The sequence below is a fragment of the Protopterus annectens genome, chromosome 3.part0, assembly GCF_019279795.1.
Source record: "Protopterus annectens isolate FY-2018-M chromosome 3.part0, PAN1.0, whole genome shotgun sequence".
Taxonomy (NCBI): Eukaryota; Metazoa; Chordata; order Ceratodontiformes; family Protopteridae; genus Protopterus; species Protopterus annectens.
The window spans coordinates 60154935-60174756 of record NC_056731.1 but is presented as its reverse complement, the minus strand read 5'-3'; the positions used below and the strand labels follow the sequence as shown (position 1 = coordinate 60174756).

The 19822-nt window shown below is 36.6% G+C and overlaps 1 protein-coding gene across 1 annotated transcript in view; it reads right to left on the bottom strand.

Moving 5' to 3' along the window:
* ELP2 (elongator acetyltransferase complex subunit 2) overlaps positions 1-19822 on the bottom strand; it is a 1608146-nt gene that overhangs the window by 911902 nt on the left and 676422 nt on the right. Inside the window, exon 7 of the mRNA XM_044065497.1 lies at positions 16114-16180. Within this exon, the coding sequence (XP_043921432.1) occupies positions 16114-16180 (67 nt within the window). The remainder of the gene's footprint in view (positions 1-16113; positions 16181-19822) is intronic.

Genomic DNA, 19822 nt, shown 5'->3' with positions numbered 1-19822 from the left:
CATCTTCAGAGAAAAAGACACACCAGCAACATAATTAAGAATTGTGCCAGAAAGAAAATTCAGGAAGAAAAAAAAGGTTTTATCCTCAGAAAGACAATAATGCAGTGGAGCACAAGATTGAATTTCTTTACACGAAAGCGTAAAGCTCCAATATTCTGTAAATGGAGATGGTGGCTACCAGAAAAAAAATCAACTTACAAAATACAAATGTGGGATGACCACATGAAACTAGTAAGGAAGATGCCAAAAAATATCAAGCCCTAAGGAAGGACTATATTTCTTGATTAGCAAGTGCATGTGAAGACTGACTCTGCGGAATTGCTTAATAGGCCAGACCTGAATTAGGGTCCTGCCTCCACAAGAACAAGAATGTCAGAAATTTGTGAAGCCCTCAATAATGGAATAATTCACAAAATTCCTACAAAGTACATAAAATAAGAAGTCTTCTTACAAGTTGGGCAGAAAGCTGCACTGTTTCAGTTCAAACATAGAATCACCTCCATTTGGCACTGCAGCATATTTGTGGTCAGCCTCCCACAAAGTAGGCACAGTCAAATGAAGCAAAAGAAGACAAACTCTGAGATAAAGCCTGTTCTTGATCAACTCAAGCTCAGCCTTTAATATTACCTTCCACAGTGAGGGACCGAAGAGCTAAGTAGTAGCCTGGCCACCATGAAGGAAAATGGGACTTTAGGGAGCCAACATGTATTATGCACACACACACACACACATATATATTTACAAACACACACACACACACACACACATATATATTCACACACACACACACACACACACATATATTCACACACACACATATATATTCACACACACACACACATATATATATTCACACACACACACACACACATATATATTCGCACACACACACACATATATATTCACACACACACACACACACACACACACACACACACACACACACACGCACGCACATATATTCACACACATTTACAGGGAGCGGTACAAACCATTATAGATTACAGGCTACATAAAGAATCTAGACTCTTAACACTCCCTGCAGCAATACAGAGGTAAATCCTGCTTTATCGCTGGGCTACACATGCACTTTAGAGTAATTTGAAAAGGATGGAAGACAATGCATCAACCTCTGAAATAAACTGCACAAAAATTCCTGAAGGAGGTTTTAGAGGTAGCTGCTACTCTGGTAGAGTGACTATAATATTCCAGATTCATCCTATTTGTCACAATAGAAAAACAATGCAATTAGCAAACCACTCAGGAGGGGGACTGCCTGGTTACTGGTCAGTCTTGTTTCCCTTAAATGAAATAAACAAAAAAGAGTGAAAAGGCTAAAGGCAGGACAACAGAGCCAAATCTTAGAGTAACAACAAACCAGTGAGTCAAATGGATAATTCCACAGCAAACACCAAAATGAAGGTGATTCCACAGCAGTGTTCAACAACACAAAATTTAATTTCACAGCAGTATTCAGCAGCAAACAAACAGGTTAAGAGCTTTCACCCAGCTCCACCAGGATTCATCAGAACAATTCCCATCACACCTCACATTGCTTAAATGCAGTCACCAATAAAAATAAATTAGATTAATTAGCCCCAATTAAATATACACATAATTTAAAGGCAACAAACAATCCTATCTATAATGCTGTAAATGTTTCCTAAATGTAACTAATTTTTGCATATAAAATCATGGTAACACTGAAGGTATAAATAATATAATTAATGAACATATAAACAACCTTGTATGACAACAATTTACTAATCATATAAATAAAAGTAAATAGTACTAAAATATTGTCAATCTAAAATCAATATGTTCAGTATCCATAAACTAACTAACATGAACCTCCCTTATCACAATTTAGCTGCTCTGAGCCTCAATACACTATTAATACTTATTTGATCATTTAAACCCGGGGTTCTTCCAGAGTCCAGCTTGAGTTGCCAGAAAAGCTCCCTGTACTCAAGCTTGGCCTCCCAGCAACCACCCCAGGGATCCATCAATACCTGTTGAAGTACAAAAAAATTTAGTTTAATGTCAATACATGTTCTAGAATGTTTATATAGGGCATTGGATTCTCTTGCCATGGAAATATACATATGTTCATAAACTCCTTTCCTTAAAACCCTCTCCGTTTTACCTATATAAAAACTGCAACAGGTTTCACATACTACTAAATAAACTACTCCTTTGGTGTTGCAATTATAAGAGCCCTTAGAATCCACACGATTTTTCCTGGATGGTATATAAACCTCCATCTTGTTTGACATGTAACTACACTGTTTGCAATACCCACATCTGTGAGTCCCCAAATTTCCTTTCCTTGTTGAAAATCATTTTTTCTTCCTTTAATTCAAATAGTTCCTTCAGGTTGGTGTCCCTTCTCCTAACAAATACAGGTTTAACTGGGAGATAATTTTTGGTGTCATTAACCCTCAAAATAGCCCAGTGTTTCTTCACAATGTCTTCAACCTTCAAGTGATGAATGTCTTCAAGTGAAAAGGCTGCTTAATGGGTTTAATGCATAATACCTTCTGGTTCTGTGAATATCTGCATAGCAGAAAATTCTCTCCTCTTTGTTTCCCCTTCCCAGTATAACAGATAGAAGCTGAGCAGACAGGTTCATGGTAAATTTATGGACAACCTCAGGCATAAAGGAGGGGTATGTTTTTAAAAACACTCTTTTCTTATGAAAGATTATATAAGGCTCTTTATATATTACAGTCTGTAATTCATGACTTCTCTTAGCTAAAGTAACATCAACTACATTTAGAAACAGTGTGATCCAAGAAAGCGATGTCAGATTTGTAGAAGCTTTTACAGAATTACAGCCAATATCTCACTTTTGTTACATGAAGACAAACTCAGTATCACTGTAGTAATGGACAAGGCTTCATTACATCTATAACTCAGAAAACGTGTTGGGCTATGCTTCCACCTATGTGCTTGTGGGCCTAATTTTTATTAATTGTAGATATACTTTAACAGATTATGTGCTCTACGATTGCTACCACAATGGAGCACTGATTTTGATGTCTGAGTTTTTTTTTTTTTTTTTTTAAGTGAAATACTCCAGTCTAGGGGCTTGTTTGGCATCACAAAGACATATAAAGATATGCAACCACCTTTTGTCCCACATAGTGGCAAATACTGGGTCATAAAACAAAATACATCTCTATTTACCTTGATAAAGGTTTGAACCCAACAGCAGAGAAAATCCCCTCAAACATCAATGACTCCTGGAAGTTTTTAGCCCTACCAGGAAATTATTTTAAAGGACATAAATCTATGTTGCTTACTGTAAAGAGAGATTGTCTTAATATGGCTGTTTCCCAGTGGATTGGTTCAGGGTACATCAGGAGCTTTTTAGGCAGTAAAACAGACTTCAGCAATAACAGGATCTACACTATTTAGCTATATTAACACTATAAAGCCTTCTACGGAGGAACATTGAGAGCATCCTCTCAAATAACATCATAGTTTTTTATGGTAACTGCAAAGCATCTGACTACAAGGCTCTCTTGAGGGTAATGAGGACAGCGAAAAAAATCGCTGGTTCCCCGCTCGTATCCATGGATGATCTGCATGAGACTCAGTGTGTGTGAAGAGCTAGGAAGTTAATCAATGATTCCACGCACCCTGCCGATGGCATGTACTGCTGCCTTTCCTCTGGCAGGCGGTACTGCAGTTTACACTGCAAAACATCTAGACTGAACAGGAGCTTCTTCCCCCTATCCATAAGGCTGGTGAACCTGAATGCCAGGCATGACAATGAATAATTAGCAGGGGCGGCTCGTGGCATCGGGCTGCCGGACTGCAGCCCCCTCAAACTAAAAATTAAAAAAGAAAACAAAAAAAAAATAATTTTTTTAAAATTTCGCGGACTTCGCGCATGCGCAGTAGTCCCGACTACCGTCGGTCTATGCGCATGCTCAAGGCAGTCCGGCAGGACCCATAGAGGGACACAAGGAGACGTCTGTGCACTTTTAAAGTGCACAGACACGCTGGGAGGATATATCGTGTCCGGACTGCAACAGCAGGGAGCTTGGAATCTCGTCGGGAAGGAGCTTTGCTGGGATCTCGCGGGTCTTTGTGAGTATTGCGCGGGCAGGATATGGTATGGAGAACAGACAGGTAAGTGTATGGTGCATTTTACTGTATGTGTTGGTGCTTTTAACTGGATAGAGTTGTGTGTGTGGTGCTTTTAACTGAAGTTGTTGTGTGTGTGTTAGCTGGTGCTTTTAACTGGATAGAGAAGTGTGTTAGCTGGTGCTTTTAACGGGATAGGTGTGTGTGTGTGTCTGTGTGTGTCTGTGTGTGTGTGTGTGTGTGTGTGTGTGTGTGTAAATGCCCCAGGTGCTCATGGTGGTGTGGTAGGGAATACCTCAGGCTTGAACCCAGTACCCTGTATGCAGGTGTTAAAGACTTGAGTTCCCTACCCACCACCATTTGTAAAAAAATTGCAGATTTTTGCCTCATATTTGATCTGATCTGTTCCTCATAATATCTGTGGTTTGTAAATGTTGCAATGCTTGATATTTGATGGTGTAGTAGTAGCACTGTTGCCTCACAGCTGCAGGTTCTCAGGTTTGATTCTTGGCTGGGGTTCCTTCTTTGTGGGGTCCGTATCTTCTCCCTGTGTTTGTGTGGGTTTGCTTTTGTGTCCTCCCATGTTACAAAGACATGTCTGCAATATTTCTTCCTGGGCCTCTGCTGAAAATTGTTTTTTTGTTCCAAGTCAGACTGTCCTGATTAACAAATGTTAAATAAAATTGACAGGCATTTGAATTTCAGACTTCAGGTTTCTGAATGTTTAATTCCTTGCAGATTTGATGGTGCAGTGGTAGTATTGTTGCCTCACAGCTATAGGTTTTCTGGTTTGATTCTTGGTTGGGGTGGCTTCTGTGTGGAGTCTGCATCTCCTCCCTGTGTTTGTGTGGATTTGCTCTGGTGCCCTGCCATTTTACAAAGACGTGTCTGCAGTATTAATCCCTGCGTCTCTGCTGAAAATTGTTTTTGTTCTGTCCGCAGTAAAATTGACCGGCATTTGAATTTCAGACTTCAGGTTTCTGAATGTTTAATTCCTTGCAGATTTGATGGTGCAGTGGCAGTATTGTTGCCTCACAGCTATAGGTTTTCTGGTTTGATTCTTGGTTGGGGTGGCTTCTGTGTGGAGTCTGCATCTCCTCCCTGTGTTTGTGTGGATTTGCTCTGGTTCCCTGCCATTTTACAAAGACGTGTCTGCAGTATTGATCCCTGCATATCTGCTGAAAATTGTTTTTGTTCTGTCCGCAGTAAAATTGACCGGCATTTGAATTTCAGACTTCAGGTTTCTGAATGTTTAATTCCTTGCAGATTTGATGGTGCAGTGGTAGTATTGTTGCCTCACAGCTATAGGTTTTCTGGTTTGATTCTTGGTTGGGGTGGCTTCTGTGTGGAGTCTGCATCTCCTCCCTGTGTTTGTGTGGATTTGCTCTGGTGCCCTGCCATTTTACAAAGACGTGTCTGCAGTATTAATCCCTCGCCTCTGCTGAAAATTGTTTTGTTCTGTCCGCAGTAAAATTGACCGGCATTTGAATTTCAAACTTCATGTTCTTCAGAATACATAGTAGCACAACCTTTTTTTTTTCTAAGTTTATAAGATGAATATTTTAAATTTGTCCCTATTTTTGGGACTGTATTCCCCCATTATTGGCTTCGTCCAGGTTTTTGTGCTAAGGTTGACAGCTATGGCAAGAACTGAATTCACTGAATATGGACTGTAGAATTGTGCATATTTACTGATAAAGGTGCACTGTAGAATTGTGCATATTTACTGATAATGGTGGACTGTCGAATTGTGCATATTTACTAATAATGGTGGACTGTGGAATTGTGCATATTTACTAATAATGGTGGACTGTAGAATTGTGTATATTTACTAATAATGGTGGACTGTGGAAGTCTGAGTAGACTTTTTTATGATAAATGTTCTCAACTGGGCAGTTTTGCCATTATATTTTGCCAAAATATGTTTTGTTTCATTGCTTACTGGAAAAATGTTCAAAACAAATTTAAAACACCCTCTAACAAGTGTACTGTATTGTACAAGGAATATCATTTTAGTACAATGAGGAAGGTGTATCAAAGAGCACATGTATGTTTCATATGCAAGGGGCCTATGATTCGAAAACAGCCCAAAATTAATCTTTATCTGCCACTGGCAAAATGTATTTTCTTTGAATGTAGGTTTCAATGCTGTTTCAATGAATGTGAGTTTCAAGGGCAGAGAAGTTTTAATGCTAAGTTTTCATTGTGAGACTGCATTGCTTTGTTTAACAGATGACAATGTTTGTGCTGTAAAATACAAAATAAAACTTTCAAATGAAGTCCAACTCATCATTGAAGTAAAGCAGTATGCACATTAGTGTTTATGGTAAATGGAGTGAAATAGCCAAGTAATGGTTCATTGGAATGGCTGCAGAGGCTCCATTCAACCATTATTTTGTCGGGGCAGCAAACTCAGACAGGCCCAGCTGAACTATACCTCCCAACTGTCCAGATTTTCAAAGAATGAATAGATTTTTGCTTCTTATTTTTGGTTTGTTGTTCATAAAATTTGTAGTTTTAATTCCTAAATGATTTGCCAGAAGTCACTAAATAATAAGTTTCAGACTTCATAACCTTCATAAAATGCATGTTAAAGTAAGAGCCGTTCTATCAACTGTCTCAATTTATACAAGAGCAATTTGTAGTACTGTTTATATGTGCCCCCAATATATTTGGCCTTGTTCAGATTTACTGCATTAACAGGTTGAGAGGTACATGCAAATAAATTGCTTTATAGAATTAGGCATAGCCAACCTCTCAACTGTCCCCAATTTTGGCTCAAAATGTTGCTCTTCCCCCTAATAATCCCTCCACAAAATAGCAATTTTGGAAGAAAACATGGAGGGTTTACAATTAAGAAATAACTGTAATAATCAAAGTTATAGATTACTTGAAATGCATGTAGATTATTTTATTTTGTCAGCTGCTCAAGGTAGCAGTACTAATATTAAAGTGTCCCTTCTTTGACAGGTAGCAGCTGTATTGTCTGTCTATTTTATATTTTTGCATCACATTTTTGGTCCATTTTTCATAAAATTGTGTTTTTTGGCAAATTAGTGACAAATCACTAAAGACTGAAGTTAGAAAATGACAGACATTTGAGTTTCAGATTTTATACCCTTCAGAAAATTCATATTAATGCAAGACCTATTATATTATCTTTCTAAGTTTATTAGAGCAATATTTAAAAATTGTCCTTATTGTTGTGCCTTTGTCCCACTTCTGTGTATGGCTTTGTCCAGATTTCTTGCTCTTGAGGTTGAGAGGTATAACAAATGTGTCAGGGCCATCACAGTCAGCCAGAGAGATTTCAAATTGTGACATGCTTGTTGCACCCCACTCCCCCATGTAGTGACTCTGGATGTGTCCAAGCAAGGCAAGGAGTAGTTGTATCTACCTTGGATGGGGAGGACACACTGCATAAGTACTACAGTGGCTTTTCATCTGTCCTTGATTTTGCAGAATGGTCTGGTTTCTGTCATATTTTTGTGCTGTTGATGTATGCTTATTACTCAGATTTATGCTTATTACTCAAAGTGCCTGTTGCTCTGTGTTTAAGTAGCAATGCTTTAATGACCATAAGGTAAGCTTGTCTGACATCGTAAGATGCAAGTAAGCTTTAATAAGCATACTGTTAAAGAATTGCCAACACTGAAAGCCTTTCTGTTGTTGCCATGCAGAGAATACTTGACTAGATAATGTATAAGCCTTGGGTATTAAAGGACAGGATTCCATTATTTTAAAAAGCTCATTACACTTGTTGGAGACTTCCAGTCATCTCTACAGACTTTACCCGTAAACTAAACAGAATGCCAATCATGTGTGGTCCATAACCTGTACAGTAATCCTTTAAGCAATGTATCTTGAGCTTGTTTGTTTCTTGTTTGCTTTTCATTTTTTACTTTTATCATGTTTTCCCCATGAAACAAGTTGTCAGGCAGCAGGTCTTTTTTGGATAAGAAACATTTTTACAAGTGGGGGCATCACATAGATTTCTACTTTCAGCATGTTGCTTGGTACTTTAATAAAGCTGAATATATTATAATTAGAACTGCAGTGCAAGGAGAAGTGGTTTGAGTTGAGTGCTTCTGTTTTTTCTTACACTTGATTTTGACTGGCATTCCAGTAATGTATTTAAAAAGTAATTTATTTTTTCATGCCTCACAACCTTTTGTTTCCATCTAGATATTAAGTAAGCTGTCATGCAGCCAATGCATTGAAATATTTTTATTCTTCTACACTTATTTTTGTCTTGATTGGACTTTCATAATGATGGTTTGCCACCCATGGCAGCATATTTTAATTAAAGTTAGTTTTTTGTGGTTTTGTGCATAGCTCCTCCCCTTTATGGTTGACCACGCCCCTTCCCTTTGACCCCACCCAGTCAGTGTCTCCTGCAGCCCCCCTGTGATTTGAAGTCACCAGCTGCCACTGATAATTAGATCAATATGCCACTTGCTGTGAAGTATCAGTTATAGTAATCACTCTGCCAAACTGCTTCAATAACTCATACAGTTAGCTTGATCTCTTATGCTATTACTTCCTGAATGTGCAATAGTCAGGGGTGAGTCCGTACATGTGCAATATGAACATCAGAATACATCATACTACAACTAAGTGCAATATTCTAAACAATCACAATGTGAAGTCATAGTCTTGCAATACCTACTAGTATGTTGTTGTTGTCTTTCGGCTTTTCCCGGTTAGGGGTCGCCACAGTGGAACTCCGGTCCGCTAATGATTGGCAGTAGATTTTCACGAACGCAGAGGTGCCAGCTCGACGTTCAACCTTCAATGAAGGCACGCCCATTTACGCATGTCTTTCGAATGCCCACCCAACCGCGGGGAGGACATGCAGACTCCACCCAGAAGGCACTCCCCGCACTCCAGCCGAAAATCGAACGGGAGAACCTCTTGCTGTGAGGCAACAACGCTACCACTGCAGAAGTCAATACTGTCTAATCACTTCCTGTCCAATAGTGGTAATTTATTGTATTTTTTATATTTTAATTAATACTGTATGTGCATTAGTCTTACTGTCATTCAAACTGTGTGTTCATCATTACGTCTTACACAGGGACCAAAGCAACATAACTTTGTTCAGCTTGCACTGCTGTGTATATCTGATCGACAATAAAGTTTACTTTGACTATTTGTACTTCACAAAATTTAGTACTTTCCAGTATTTTTTTTATTTTAACAACAATTTCTTTCATCAAATAAAGGGTGTCACTGCTCTCCCTGCAGTTGTGCATGTTACCGTGAAAAGGAATTTTTACTCAAACACCCTTTGTTTGAAAAAGTGTAAATTTATAAATGTCCTGTTTTCAATGTGATTTTTCCCTCTGGAAGAGTGATCCAGCAGCATTTAATATATTTTTTGAACATGTCAACTTTGATGCTTCTTTTTTTGCATTTAATTGTAAGCAGCAGTGGGTACCAGGCTGCATTTTTGGATGTTTCTACCTTTCTGGATGTTGACAGCAAAATATTTCAAAGTACACTTTCTCACAAACCCACATTCATTAAAAACTATTTACAATATTAACACCCATTATGGATGAAGGGCAATACATCCTGTAGATAGTTCATTAGAGCTTCTAGGTTATGCACTAACAATAACTCATTTGTCAGACAAATTTCCTTGTATTAAGATTTGTTCAAGGATGGGGGTACAACAGATACAGACTCTAAAAGCAGGCAGAAGAGGGACACAAAATTTCTGTCATTATTAAGACCTGTGTTACCTCACCCAGTTTCAAGCTCTAAGAATTTCAACAGATGTCCTATGGTTATCAGTGTGCACTTACAGGCATGATATTAATAAAACTGTTAAAAAATAATGGAGAATCCTCACAGCTAACCTACATCTGTTGGTGATATTAGGAGATGTACTTCATTTTATACAAAAGGAATAAAAATCTTAAGAGTTTACAACAGAAAAAATAAGAGTATACCAGAGAGGGACAATTATTTTAACACTCTCCTTGTAAGTAGTAAACCTGAGAACACCTACTCATGTGGTCTTTGTAAGCAATGCATATACATTAATGAGGACCATACACTATATTTACCTGCTATGCATTGGGCTTTTGGTGCCAAACATCATTACACATATAATAGTGCAGGGAGGATGCATGTGGCTTCCTGGTTAAGCTGCAAAGGCTTCTACTTAGGGGCAGACAATCAAAGGCTATCCCAGTGTACATACAAACACGACCATGCTATTAAACCCAAACAGCAATCCACTTTATAAACATGGCACCACATGTGAAAGTTGTAATCAGTTTTTATTTTTGTAGAATATGCATGAGCCCCAGAAGGGGGACTTCAATAATCTCTTAGAATTAAATAATTTACAGCACTTGACATTATTTTCATATAGAACACCAGTTTTAAATGACAGCTTTAATTTAAAGTGTTATTTAAAATCGTTACCTGCTAGGTAAGTACCTATGGATATACACATGACTGTGTGTATCATCTATCCTTGTCTGTTCAAAATATCATTTAATTCATGTAACTTTAAATTAACATTATAAACACATGTACTTTAGTTCTGTAAAAGTTCTTGAAACTGCTCTCCTCAAAATAAAATAGCTTTCTTTTTGTGTTTTTTGTTTTCTGTTTGTTTTTGGCCAATTTAGCACACCTTTTTGCCTCAACTATTTTTTTTTCTTGTTAATTAGAACTGACTGGTCCAAAGAAAGGTAAAGTCAATTTTGCAATTACAAAATGTGTATCTCAAGCTGGATCTAATGCATGTCTCAAAGGCCTTAAATCTAAAATACCTTAAAAACCATTTAACCACTGCACTTGCCGTTAAAGGAAATTCAAAAGACAAACAAGCATTAAGTGGCTAAAAGATGTGCATTAACAGATAACTACAACACATATGTACTAAAAAGACACCATGTAATGTAATACTTGAGAACTGAAACTTGTCTACATTTACACAAATATTTTATGTGAAATGGAAAAAATCTAGACCACAGAAAGAGGGAAATTGTTCTGGAGTTTGGTGTTTCAGCACGTTTTAAAATAAAGTTTTATAAGGCAGCAAATGTCTGTGGATTACTCTAAAATCCTTGGTGCTGTTATAAGCGCTCTGAGGATGGGTAGGAGACTTCTTCCCTTTGCTACAAGAGAAGTTTACTGCTGAGAGGTGTATCAAAGGTTTTGTTTCGGACAGCTAAGTGACTACAGCACAGCAATTAGAATTAGGTCTGCTACTTCTGTACTTAGAATAATTTTTGGTTTATCAGAGAATTTAGAGGGAATGCATACAGGAGGATGTTCCAAGGGAATAAAAAGGCATCTGTTCTCCTTCCTAGAGTATACGGCAACCTGGAGAAGAAGACAGAGAGGACTATTCTGTTGTGATTCAAAGTGGTCCATCTATAGAAAAGCACCTCTTCTTCAAAATGTTTAGAAACACGACTCTGCCTAGAGTCCACTCGTGAGAAACTTACATTCTCCTGTTCAGTGCTCGCTGTTTTGTTTTGCTGTACTGCTTGTAGGACTAAGACTGACCAAACAATTTGTTGCTAAATAATCATCATCAGCCTGTACAACTGGAAAGAGTGGGTATTTACTGTTTCTCTGTAAAATGATTATATTATTTTTGTTGAACACACACACACTCACTAAGCATGCAACTTACTATCAGGGTAAACCCAAAGTATTTATCTACAGATATTGGGAAATCCCCTATTCTGTCAGTGGGAGGTGCCAAATGGAAGCTTTTTATGGTACAGCAATGACGTAGATGGAGTAATTTAACATTACTGCTGAGAAATACACTGATATGGACTGTTTTTCATTAGAGCTGCTGGTGTGACTCAGGATGAAGGTGAATGGACACACCACCCACATAACAGTTAAATTATCTGAAGTTCTTGAGTCACAATTGAGCTCTAGTGACAGACTGTGGGCTAATCTGATGGAAAGAGTAGCAGAGGAAGCAAATGACGAGAATGATGAAGGAGCAAAGTTGTCACACACAATGAAGCAGTATGTGATGAAAGTGGAAACAGAGTTGTATCTCCTTAAAGGTACTAGAGGTGGAAAAACATGCTGCATAAAACAGGACTTTATTATGAGTATTTAACCCATACTGGCACAAGACTACACCAAGACATGCTTTGAAAGGGAAGAGAACTTTTTTGGCAAAGAGTAGCAAACTGACATTATGAGTGGGGATGCATCACAAACAAAATTTAAACCAAAACAGAAAGAGAAGATTTTAATTTTAGGAATTGAAATTGTGAATCTAATACAAACTTTTCAAAGCTTTAAAACAAAACACAGCAATACTTAAATGGATTAAAGAATGCTAAACCCACTACAAACTGTCAAACTGTTTATGCTAACAATTACATCATTATAACTTTAGGGTAGAGTTACCACCTGTCCCACTTTGCGAGGGGCAGTCCCTCTTTGGGCATTGTGTCCTGCAAAAAAATTGTAAAAATGGCAAATGTCCTGAGATTTTAGGACTAAATTATTTCCCATATTTTATGTAATAGTTGCATAAAACAGTTATTCTGTATCTGAAACACCTAAATGTTATAAGAAACAGACTATGTGGCTACAATAATAAGCTTTTATTTAGGCAAAAATGTGAAGTTCTGTCCTTTGTACTCGCCGTGGGTATGTTTCAGCCTGCAAAAACTGCCATTTGTATCAGAAATGTCCCACTTTGAGCATTTGAAAAGGTGGCAACTCTACTTTAGGGCACATGATATAGAATCAGGAAGCGACTGGAAAGCCTGCTCAGCCTACAGTAAATACAATCACAAATTTACTATTCTTAATAAGCATAGTACCACTGAAGTAACTAAAGTAAAATCTACTTTATAATCAGAAAGCCATTGTTACATAATGACAGCATAATTACAGCAAAAGGAAATGGTAACAAAAATTTTTGCACATGCTTGTTACTGTTTAGAGTAAGTATAAGCAGAGCAGTGAAATGGTTCATTAAAAATGCTAAAAGTGAAACAAAAGTAAGGCAGGTACTGGTGGGAGCTTTTAATTATTATGTTTTAGAGAATTAGCGACCTGTAGATCGGCACCCTGACTACAGGTAATGCTCACTGATAACCAAGTCTGCCACTTCATGGCAGCATATTAAGCTGCCGTGGAGCTCGGATTGAAAGTAATCTAATGGCCGCCATTATTTTATGCTTGCTAAGCAGTGCTTTTTCTGTTTAGTGAGTATAAAATACAAAAAAGAAGAAAATAAAAATAAATAAGTGTGTGTGTGTGTGTGTGTGTGTGTGTGTGTGTGTGTGTGTGTGTGTGTGTGTGTGTAAGTGAGAGACAGCTAGTGTGAGGAGTGAGAGTGATCGAGTAAGAACTGTCAGCAGCAGCAGTTAAGAGGTTTGCATACCTCTTGACCTCTTAGCTCAAGATATCTGGATAAAGCCTAAAATAAACAGGGGACACAGGCTCAAAATAGGAACATATTTTAAATATTGTCATTATAAAATCACAGAGTTACTTGAATAATAGGATCTGTGTTGGCATGAATTTTCTGAACCACAAGTGAGAGAAAGTGAGATTGATCGACTACTGGTATCAGCAGTTAAGAGGTTTACATACCTCTCAATCTCTTAGTTCAAGAAACGTAAATAAAGAGAAACTAAAGGGGAACAAACACTCAAAAACAGAGCACATTTTAAATATTGCTCTTATAAAATAAGAAAGTTGCTTAAATAACATGAGTTGTGTTGGAATTAATTTTCTAAAGGAAATAAAGTCTAAAACTCAAATGAATGTCATTATTTAGTGACTTCAATCCCCAGTGACTGGCAACAAACTTCAAATTTTAGGAGTAAAGCCAAAAACAAAAGAAAGCAACTATCTAGATTTTTTTTAAATGCTATACTTTGGATGTAAAATACTTCCTCCAACACCACTTACATATACTATAGAAAGTCTGAAACAGTAGGTAAAGGTAGTATTTTACATAAAACAATATATATATATATATATATATATATATATATATATATATATATAAAAGTATAAAGTAATAAAAATAATATCGTAAGGAAAATAAAACAATTTTACAAACAGCCCATTCTCTAAGAGCAATAATGCCCTCCAGGGTGTGTGTTACTGTATAAATCCCTTCCAGGGGTGTTATTTACACAGTAACACACACCATGTTGGGTATTATTTGCTCACCCAATAGAAAATATATGGTAAAGGACTTAAAACAGCTAGAAGTATGATAGGGGAAAAAGAACAATACATGATATTGCATGGAAAATAAGAAATGTAAAGGAGAGAGTTCTCAAACTTTGGATTTCTGATTTTCAAAAAAATGGTACAGCAAAAAAAAAAAAAAGTTAACAAGGGTAAACAGAAAGGCAAAGGAGCTACCAGGAATGTTTTGTTTTATTTTATGTCCATGAGTTACGATACTACACACAAAAATATGGCAACTGTAAATTGAATAACTACAGATTTAGAAATTTGAATAACTGGTCTGTTCTTTCATGGGCGGACCTGTAGACTAAATCACATTAACAGAGAGATTTCATACAAAGCACAAGGGTGTGGAGATTTAAGAAAAATACAAGTTAATGGTCATTTCAGCCTACAGTTACACTTTTAAACAGAATAAAATGAAGACAAAAACTGACCGGAAAAATATTACAGAAACTATAAAAGATTTTGAGGTGGCTGACTAAGTTGTATGAAGAAATTAAGTACAGGAAATGAAAGAATTAAATAATGAGACACACACACACACACACACACACACACACACACACACACACACACACACACACACACACACACACACCATGGACTACTTGGTGGATTACCAGCACATCTATGATGTGCCTTTTGAACATGGGAGGAAACTTGGAAATCCAGTGAAAAGCCACAGACGAAGAATATGCATCCACAGTCAAGAAAAGAACTGTTGAATTAAATATTGTGCGCCATTATGTCACCCTTAAGAACAAAGTTAAGAAGATGAAACATACATTTGTTAACAGCATGGAAAAATATGACAGCTGAAGAATTCAGAAATAATGAAATGCTCACTACAGGAAGATTGTTTTTTCCTTATGCCTTCTGAGCATCTGCATACAAAATTCATGAATGAGATGTGTTAAAAAATACCCTCAACTTGCTTTTTCAAGATCTAAACTTGGTGAACATTTTCTTGATCAGAGCAAATGCAGAGACACGTATACATTCACAGACATGCACATCTTTTTTATGTCAACAATCTTGCTTTTGTAACTGCAGCAACTGAAGACAAAAGATAAGGGTAACATTCTGGACACAACAAAATAAACTCTCTTGAAAAGGTAAAACAAAGTATTCGTCAAAATGTTCAACAACATCAAGACAATGCAAATAAGCTCAACAGTATAAAAAAGAAAGCAGATAAAGGACTGGTATTGTCTGATTGCAGTACATGCAGTCAGAGCCACTTGGTGGTGCTAGAAAAGCTTTTGTGGGATGCTCGTTCTGACAGCTACAGTAAAAGAAATGAGGAAGGATGGAAAAACACAAGGAATGAAGGGCTACACACAGACAAAAAAGGACATCTAAATATAAAATGATGAAAATTTAAATCACATGGGAAGCAATGAAACTACTATACTTGCATACAGAACAAGTAATAAAACTTTTATCAAAACAAAGTATTTAAATTATGTAAGCTCTAGGTAGCATATCATGAAGACAATACCACTGAAATAACTAAACAAATCACTTTTCATCACATTAACAAACTTGTACGCAGAATTAGAATTAAAGGCTGCCATTTATTAAACATACAGAGAAATGTTTGTTTTTTAGAACAAGGAAAAAAGGAATACAAAACTTTTCTGAGCTTGCAAAGAAAACAATATATCTGCCTTAGACAGCTTCTACAGTGAGAAGATGAATATACAAATTATTCAAATAATAAGGCAAATGCCAGAAAGTGCGTGCAAGTTAAACAAGATAAGCATTACAACTCAACAACATTAATATTATACTGACCAGAAACTGCCCATTCAACTCCTCGTATCCAGTCCTCATGGCCAAGAAGTGAGTCCACTTTCTGAAACTAAAACCAGTCCAACTATTACTTTCTGCTGTAACAAATTACAAATATGTTTAGTCAAAACAGATAAAAAGTGAGTATTCCAGTGAAAAATATTTTTTAGGGACTGCAAAATACCATTAAGGAAGTACAGCTCATGGAAGCAAGTTTCAAACTTAGATACTATGTAACTAAATATATATTTGAAAGAAAACATGTCACTATGATATCAGTGAAGGTTCAGCTGCAGCAGGAAAATCCAGGAAAGCAGGGCAAGGTAAGAAAGAATGAGTTAACAGTTAAGTACACTGCAAAAACACATCAACGTTGCAGATGTCATCAGAATGAAGAAGCATACAGAAAGAAAGACAATGAAAACACTTTATGAAGTATGCAAAGCAAACACTTGCCAATGCTGAATGCAGACTACCTGACGGAAGTTTTATTTTTCATTTTTAACAAGTTCTGTTCTACTTACTACACTTGTTCTGGCTTCATATTTGCTACATATAACTTCATATTTACTACATATAACACAATTTTCTTTTTCAACCTGCATTACTTACTATGACATGTACTTTTTAACAATATACAGTGCAAAAAGAGAAAAATCATTTTGTAACAAATATAAAAATGCAAATGGAATGAAAATGGCTGTACGGAAAGAATGGAAACAAATATTCATGTATTATATGTATGTGTGTGTGTATACAAATGTTTGTATGAATGTATTTATACACATTTTAAACACACACATACACAAACACTGTATATAATGTACAGTAATACACTATATCTAAATATATATATATATATATATACACACATACACATATACATATATACAAACACACACATATAAATACTTACAAAGGGGGTGTTAAAGACAGTCATGAATCCCATGCTGTACACATTTTTATCATCATTCCATACGATCATCAAGAGTTTAACACCATCCTATACAGGTTATCAATAACTCAAAAAACATAAATTAAATTAACTCAGCCCCACTCACATTTTCGGGGGAGGGGGAGACTGCACGCACAATAAATATCCACTTTAAATAAGAACTGCCATCCTTACCCAAGTGATCCTTCCCCCCCAACTAATGAAGTAAACAAATAAAATTAGAAGAAAAAAAAACAGAAGAAAAAGTTAAAACAAACTTTGAAAAGCAAAAGGGAAACCTGAATAACTACCACCCAACTGGAAAATGTCATTACGAAAAATGGACTCTATCCTAAACAGACAAAATAAGGCTAAACATAAAATAACTGACCTACAAATTGTAATATATATTTGTGTGAACATATTTCTCACTAGACTTCTTAATATAATGCCACAATTATGTGACATAATTTTTAAATTTAAATAAAGTCAGAAGTACACCAGAAAACCTCCTGCAAACAGCCTACTAAAAAAAACCCTACAGAAATTAGGTAAATCTTTTTTTCATCTTTATTACATCCTCTTGAAGTAAATGGGCAAAATGGCATTTACAAAAGAAAGAAAGAAATAGAAAATGCAAAATAAAAACAGAGAAAAGAAAGAAATGGAATATAAAGAGCTTTTGTTTGTGTAATACATGAAAATTTTGGACTGCAATTTTAGGGAACAAGTTTCAAGATGAATGGTCAGACCTCACAAAACATATGCTTCAAACCTACAGTCCAAGAAATCTTTTTTTAGCTTCTAAATTTCATATTTTCTGCAATTAAAACAAAGCAAAGCAGTGAATATCACATCTTTACAAAATAACATACTTTTTTTATTTTTTATATTTTTTCCTGTAACAGATTTGTTTGTTTTTCAATTGAATTGTACAGCTTATAGGTCACATTAAAGCTGGAAAAAGTTTTGAAATTATTTATTATGGACTTTTTTTTTATATCACAAAAACCTTTTTAACAGGGGTATGTAAACTTTTTATATTCATTGTACATACACACACACACACACACACACACATATATATATATATATATATACATACACACACACACACACACACACACACACACACACACACTTTTTTTGGAATCATCTCCAAAAATACAGGCACTGGCTTCCCTATCTAAGTAATCTAGTCCATCATGGAGCACATATCTGGGTGTCCCTTTTTCTTACTATTAATTCCTTTGCATTTTAGAGCCTTTAGTCAAAGGGATAAATAGTCACAGGTTCCCCTGTGGTAAGGGGTCAAATAAAGGTATCATTATTTGTAGGTGATATAATACAGTGGATATAAAAAGTGCACACACCCCTGTTAAAATGTCAGGATTTTGTGATATAAAAAAATGAGACCACAATAGATAATTTCAAAACTTTTGCCACCTTTAATGTGACCTATAACCTGTACAATTCAATTGAAAAACAAACAAATCTGTTAGGGGAAAATATAAAAAATAAAAAAACTTACAATAAGCTGGCTGCATAAGTGTGCACACCCTTAAACTAATACTTTGTTGAAGCACCTTTTGATTTAATTACAACATTCAGTTTTCTTGGGTACACACCTGCCATCAATTAAAGAGACTCATTAACCCCAAATGAAGTTCAGCTGTCCTAGTAGGATTTTCCTGACATTTACTCAGTTGCCTGCTACAGCAAATGCCATGGTTCACAGAAAGCTTACAAAGCACCAAAGGGATCTCATTGTTGAAAGGTATCAGTCAGGAGAAGGGTACAAAATAATTTCCACAACACTGGATACACCATGGAACACAGTGAAGACAGTCATCAAAAAGTGGAGAAAATATGAGACAACAGTCATGTTACAAAGAACTGGACGTCCCTCTAAAATTGATGAAAAGACAAGACAAAAACTGGACATGGAGGCTGCAGAGAGACCTACTGCAACACTGAAGGAGCTGCAGGAATTTCTGGCAAGGACTGGTTGTGTACTACATGTGACGACAATCTCCCGTATTCTCCATATGACTGGACTATGGGGGTAAGGTTGCAAAACAGAAGCTTTTTCTTACACAGAAAAACATCCAGGCCAGCTAAAATTTGCAAAACAATACATCAGGTCTCCCAAAAGCATGTGAAAAAATGCGTTATGGTCTGATGAGACTAAGGTTGAACTTTCTGGCCCCAAATCTAAAAGGTACGTTTGGGGCAAAAACAACACTTCGAATAACAAAAAGAACACCATCCCCACAGTGAAGCATGGTGGTGGCAGTATCATGCCTTGGGGTTGCTTTTCTTCAGCTGGAACTGGGGCTTTAGTCAAGGTGGAGGGAATTATGGACAGTTCCAATTGCCAGTCACTTTTGGCCCATAACCTTCAGGTGTCTGCTAGAAAGCTGAAGATGAAGAGGAATGTCACCTTTCAACATTACAATGACCCCAAGCATACATCCAAATTAACAAAAGAATGGCTTTGACAGAAGAAAATTAAAGTTTTGGAATGGCCCAGCCAGAGCCCAGACCTAAATCCAATAGAAAATCTGTGGAGTGACCTGAAGAGGGCTGTGCACAAGAGATGCCCTCGCAATCTGACAGACTTGGAGCACTTTTGCAAGGAAGAGTGGGCAAATATTGACAAGTCAAGATGTGCCATGCTGACAGACTCCTACCCAAGGAGACTGAATGCTGTAATTAAATCAAAAGTTGCTTCAACAAAGTATTAGCTTAAGGGTGTGCACACTTATGCAACCAGCT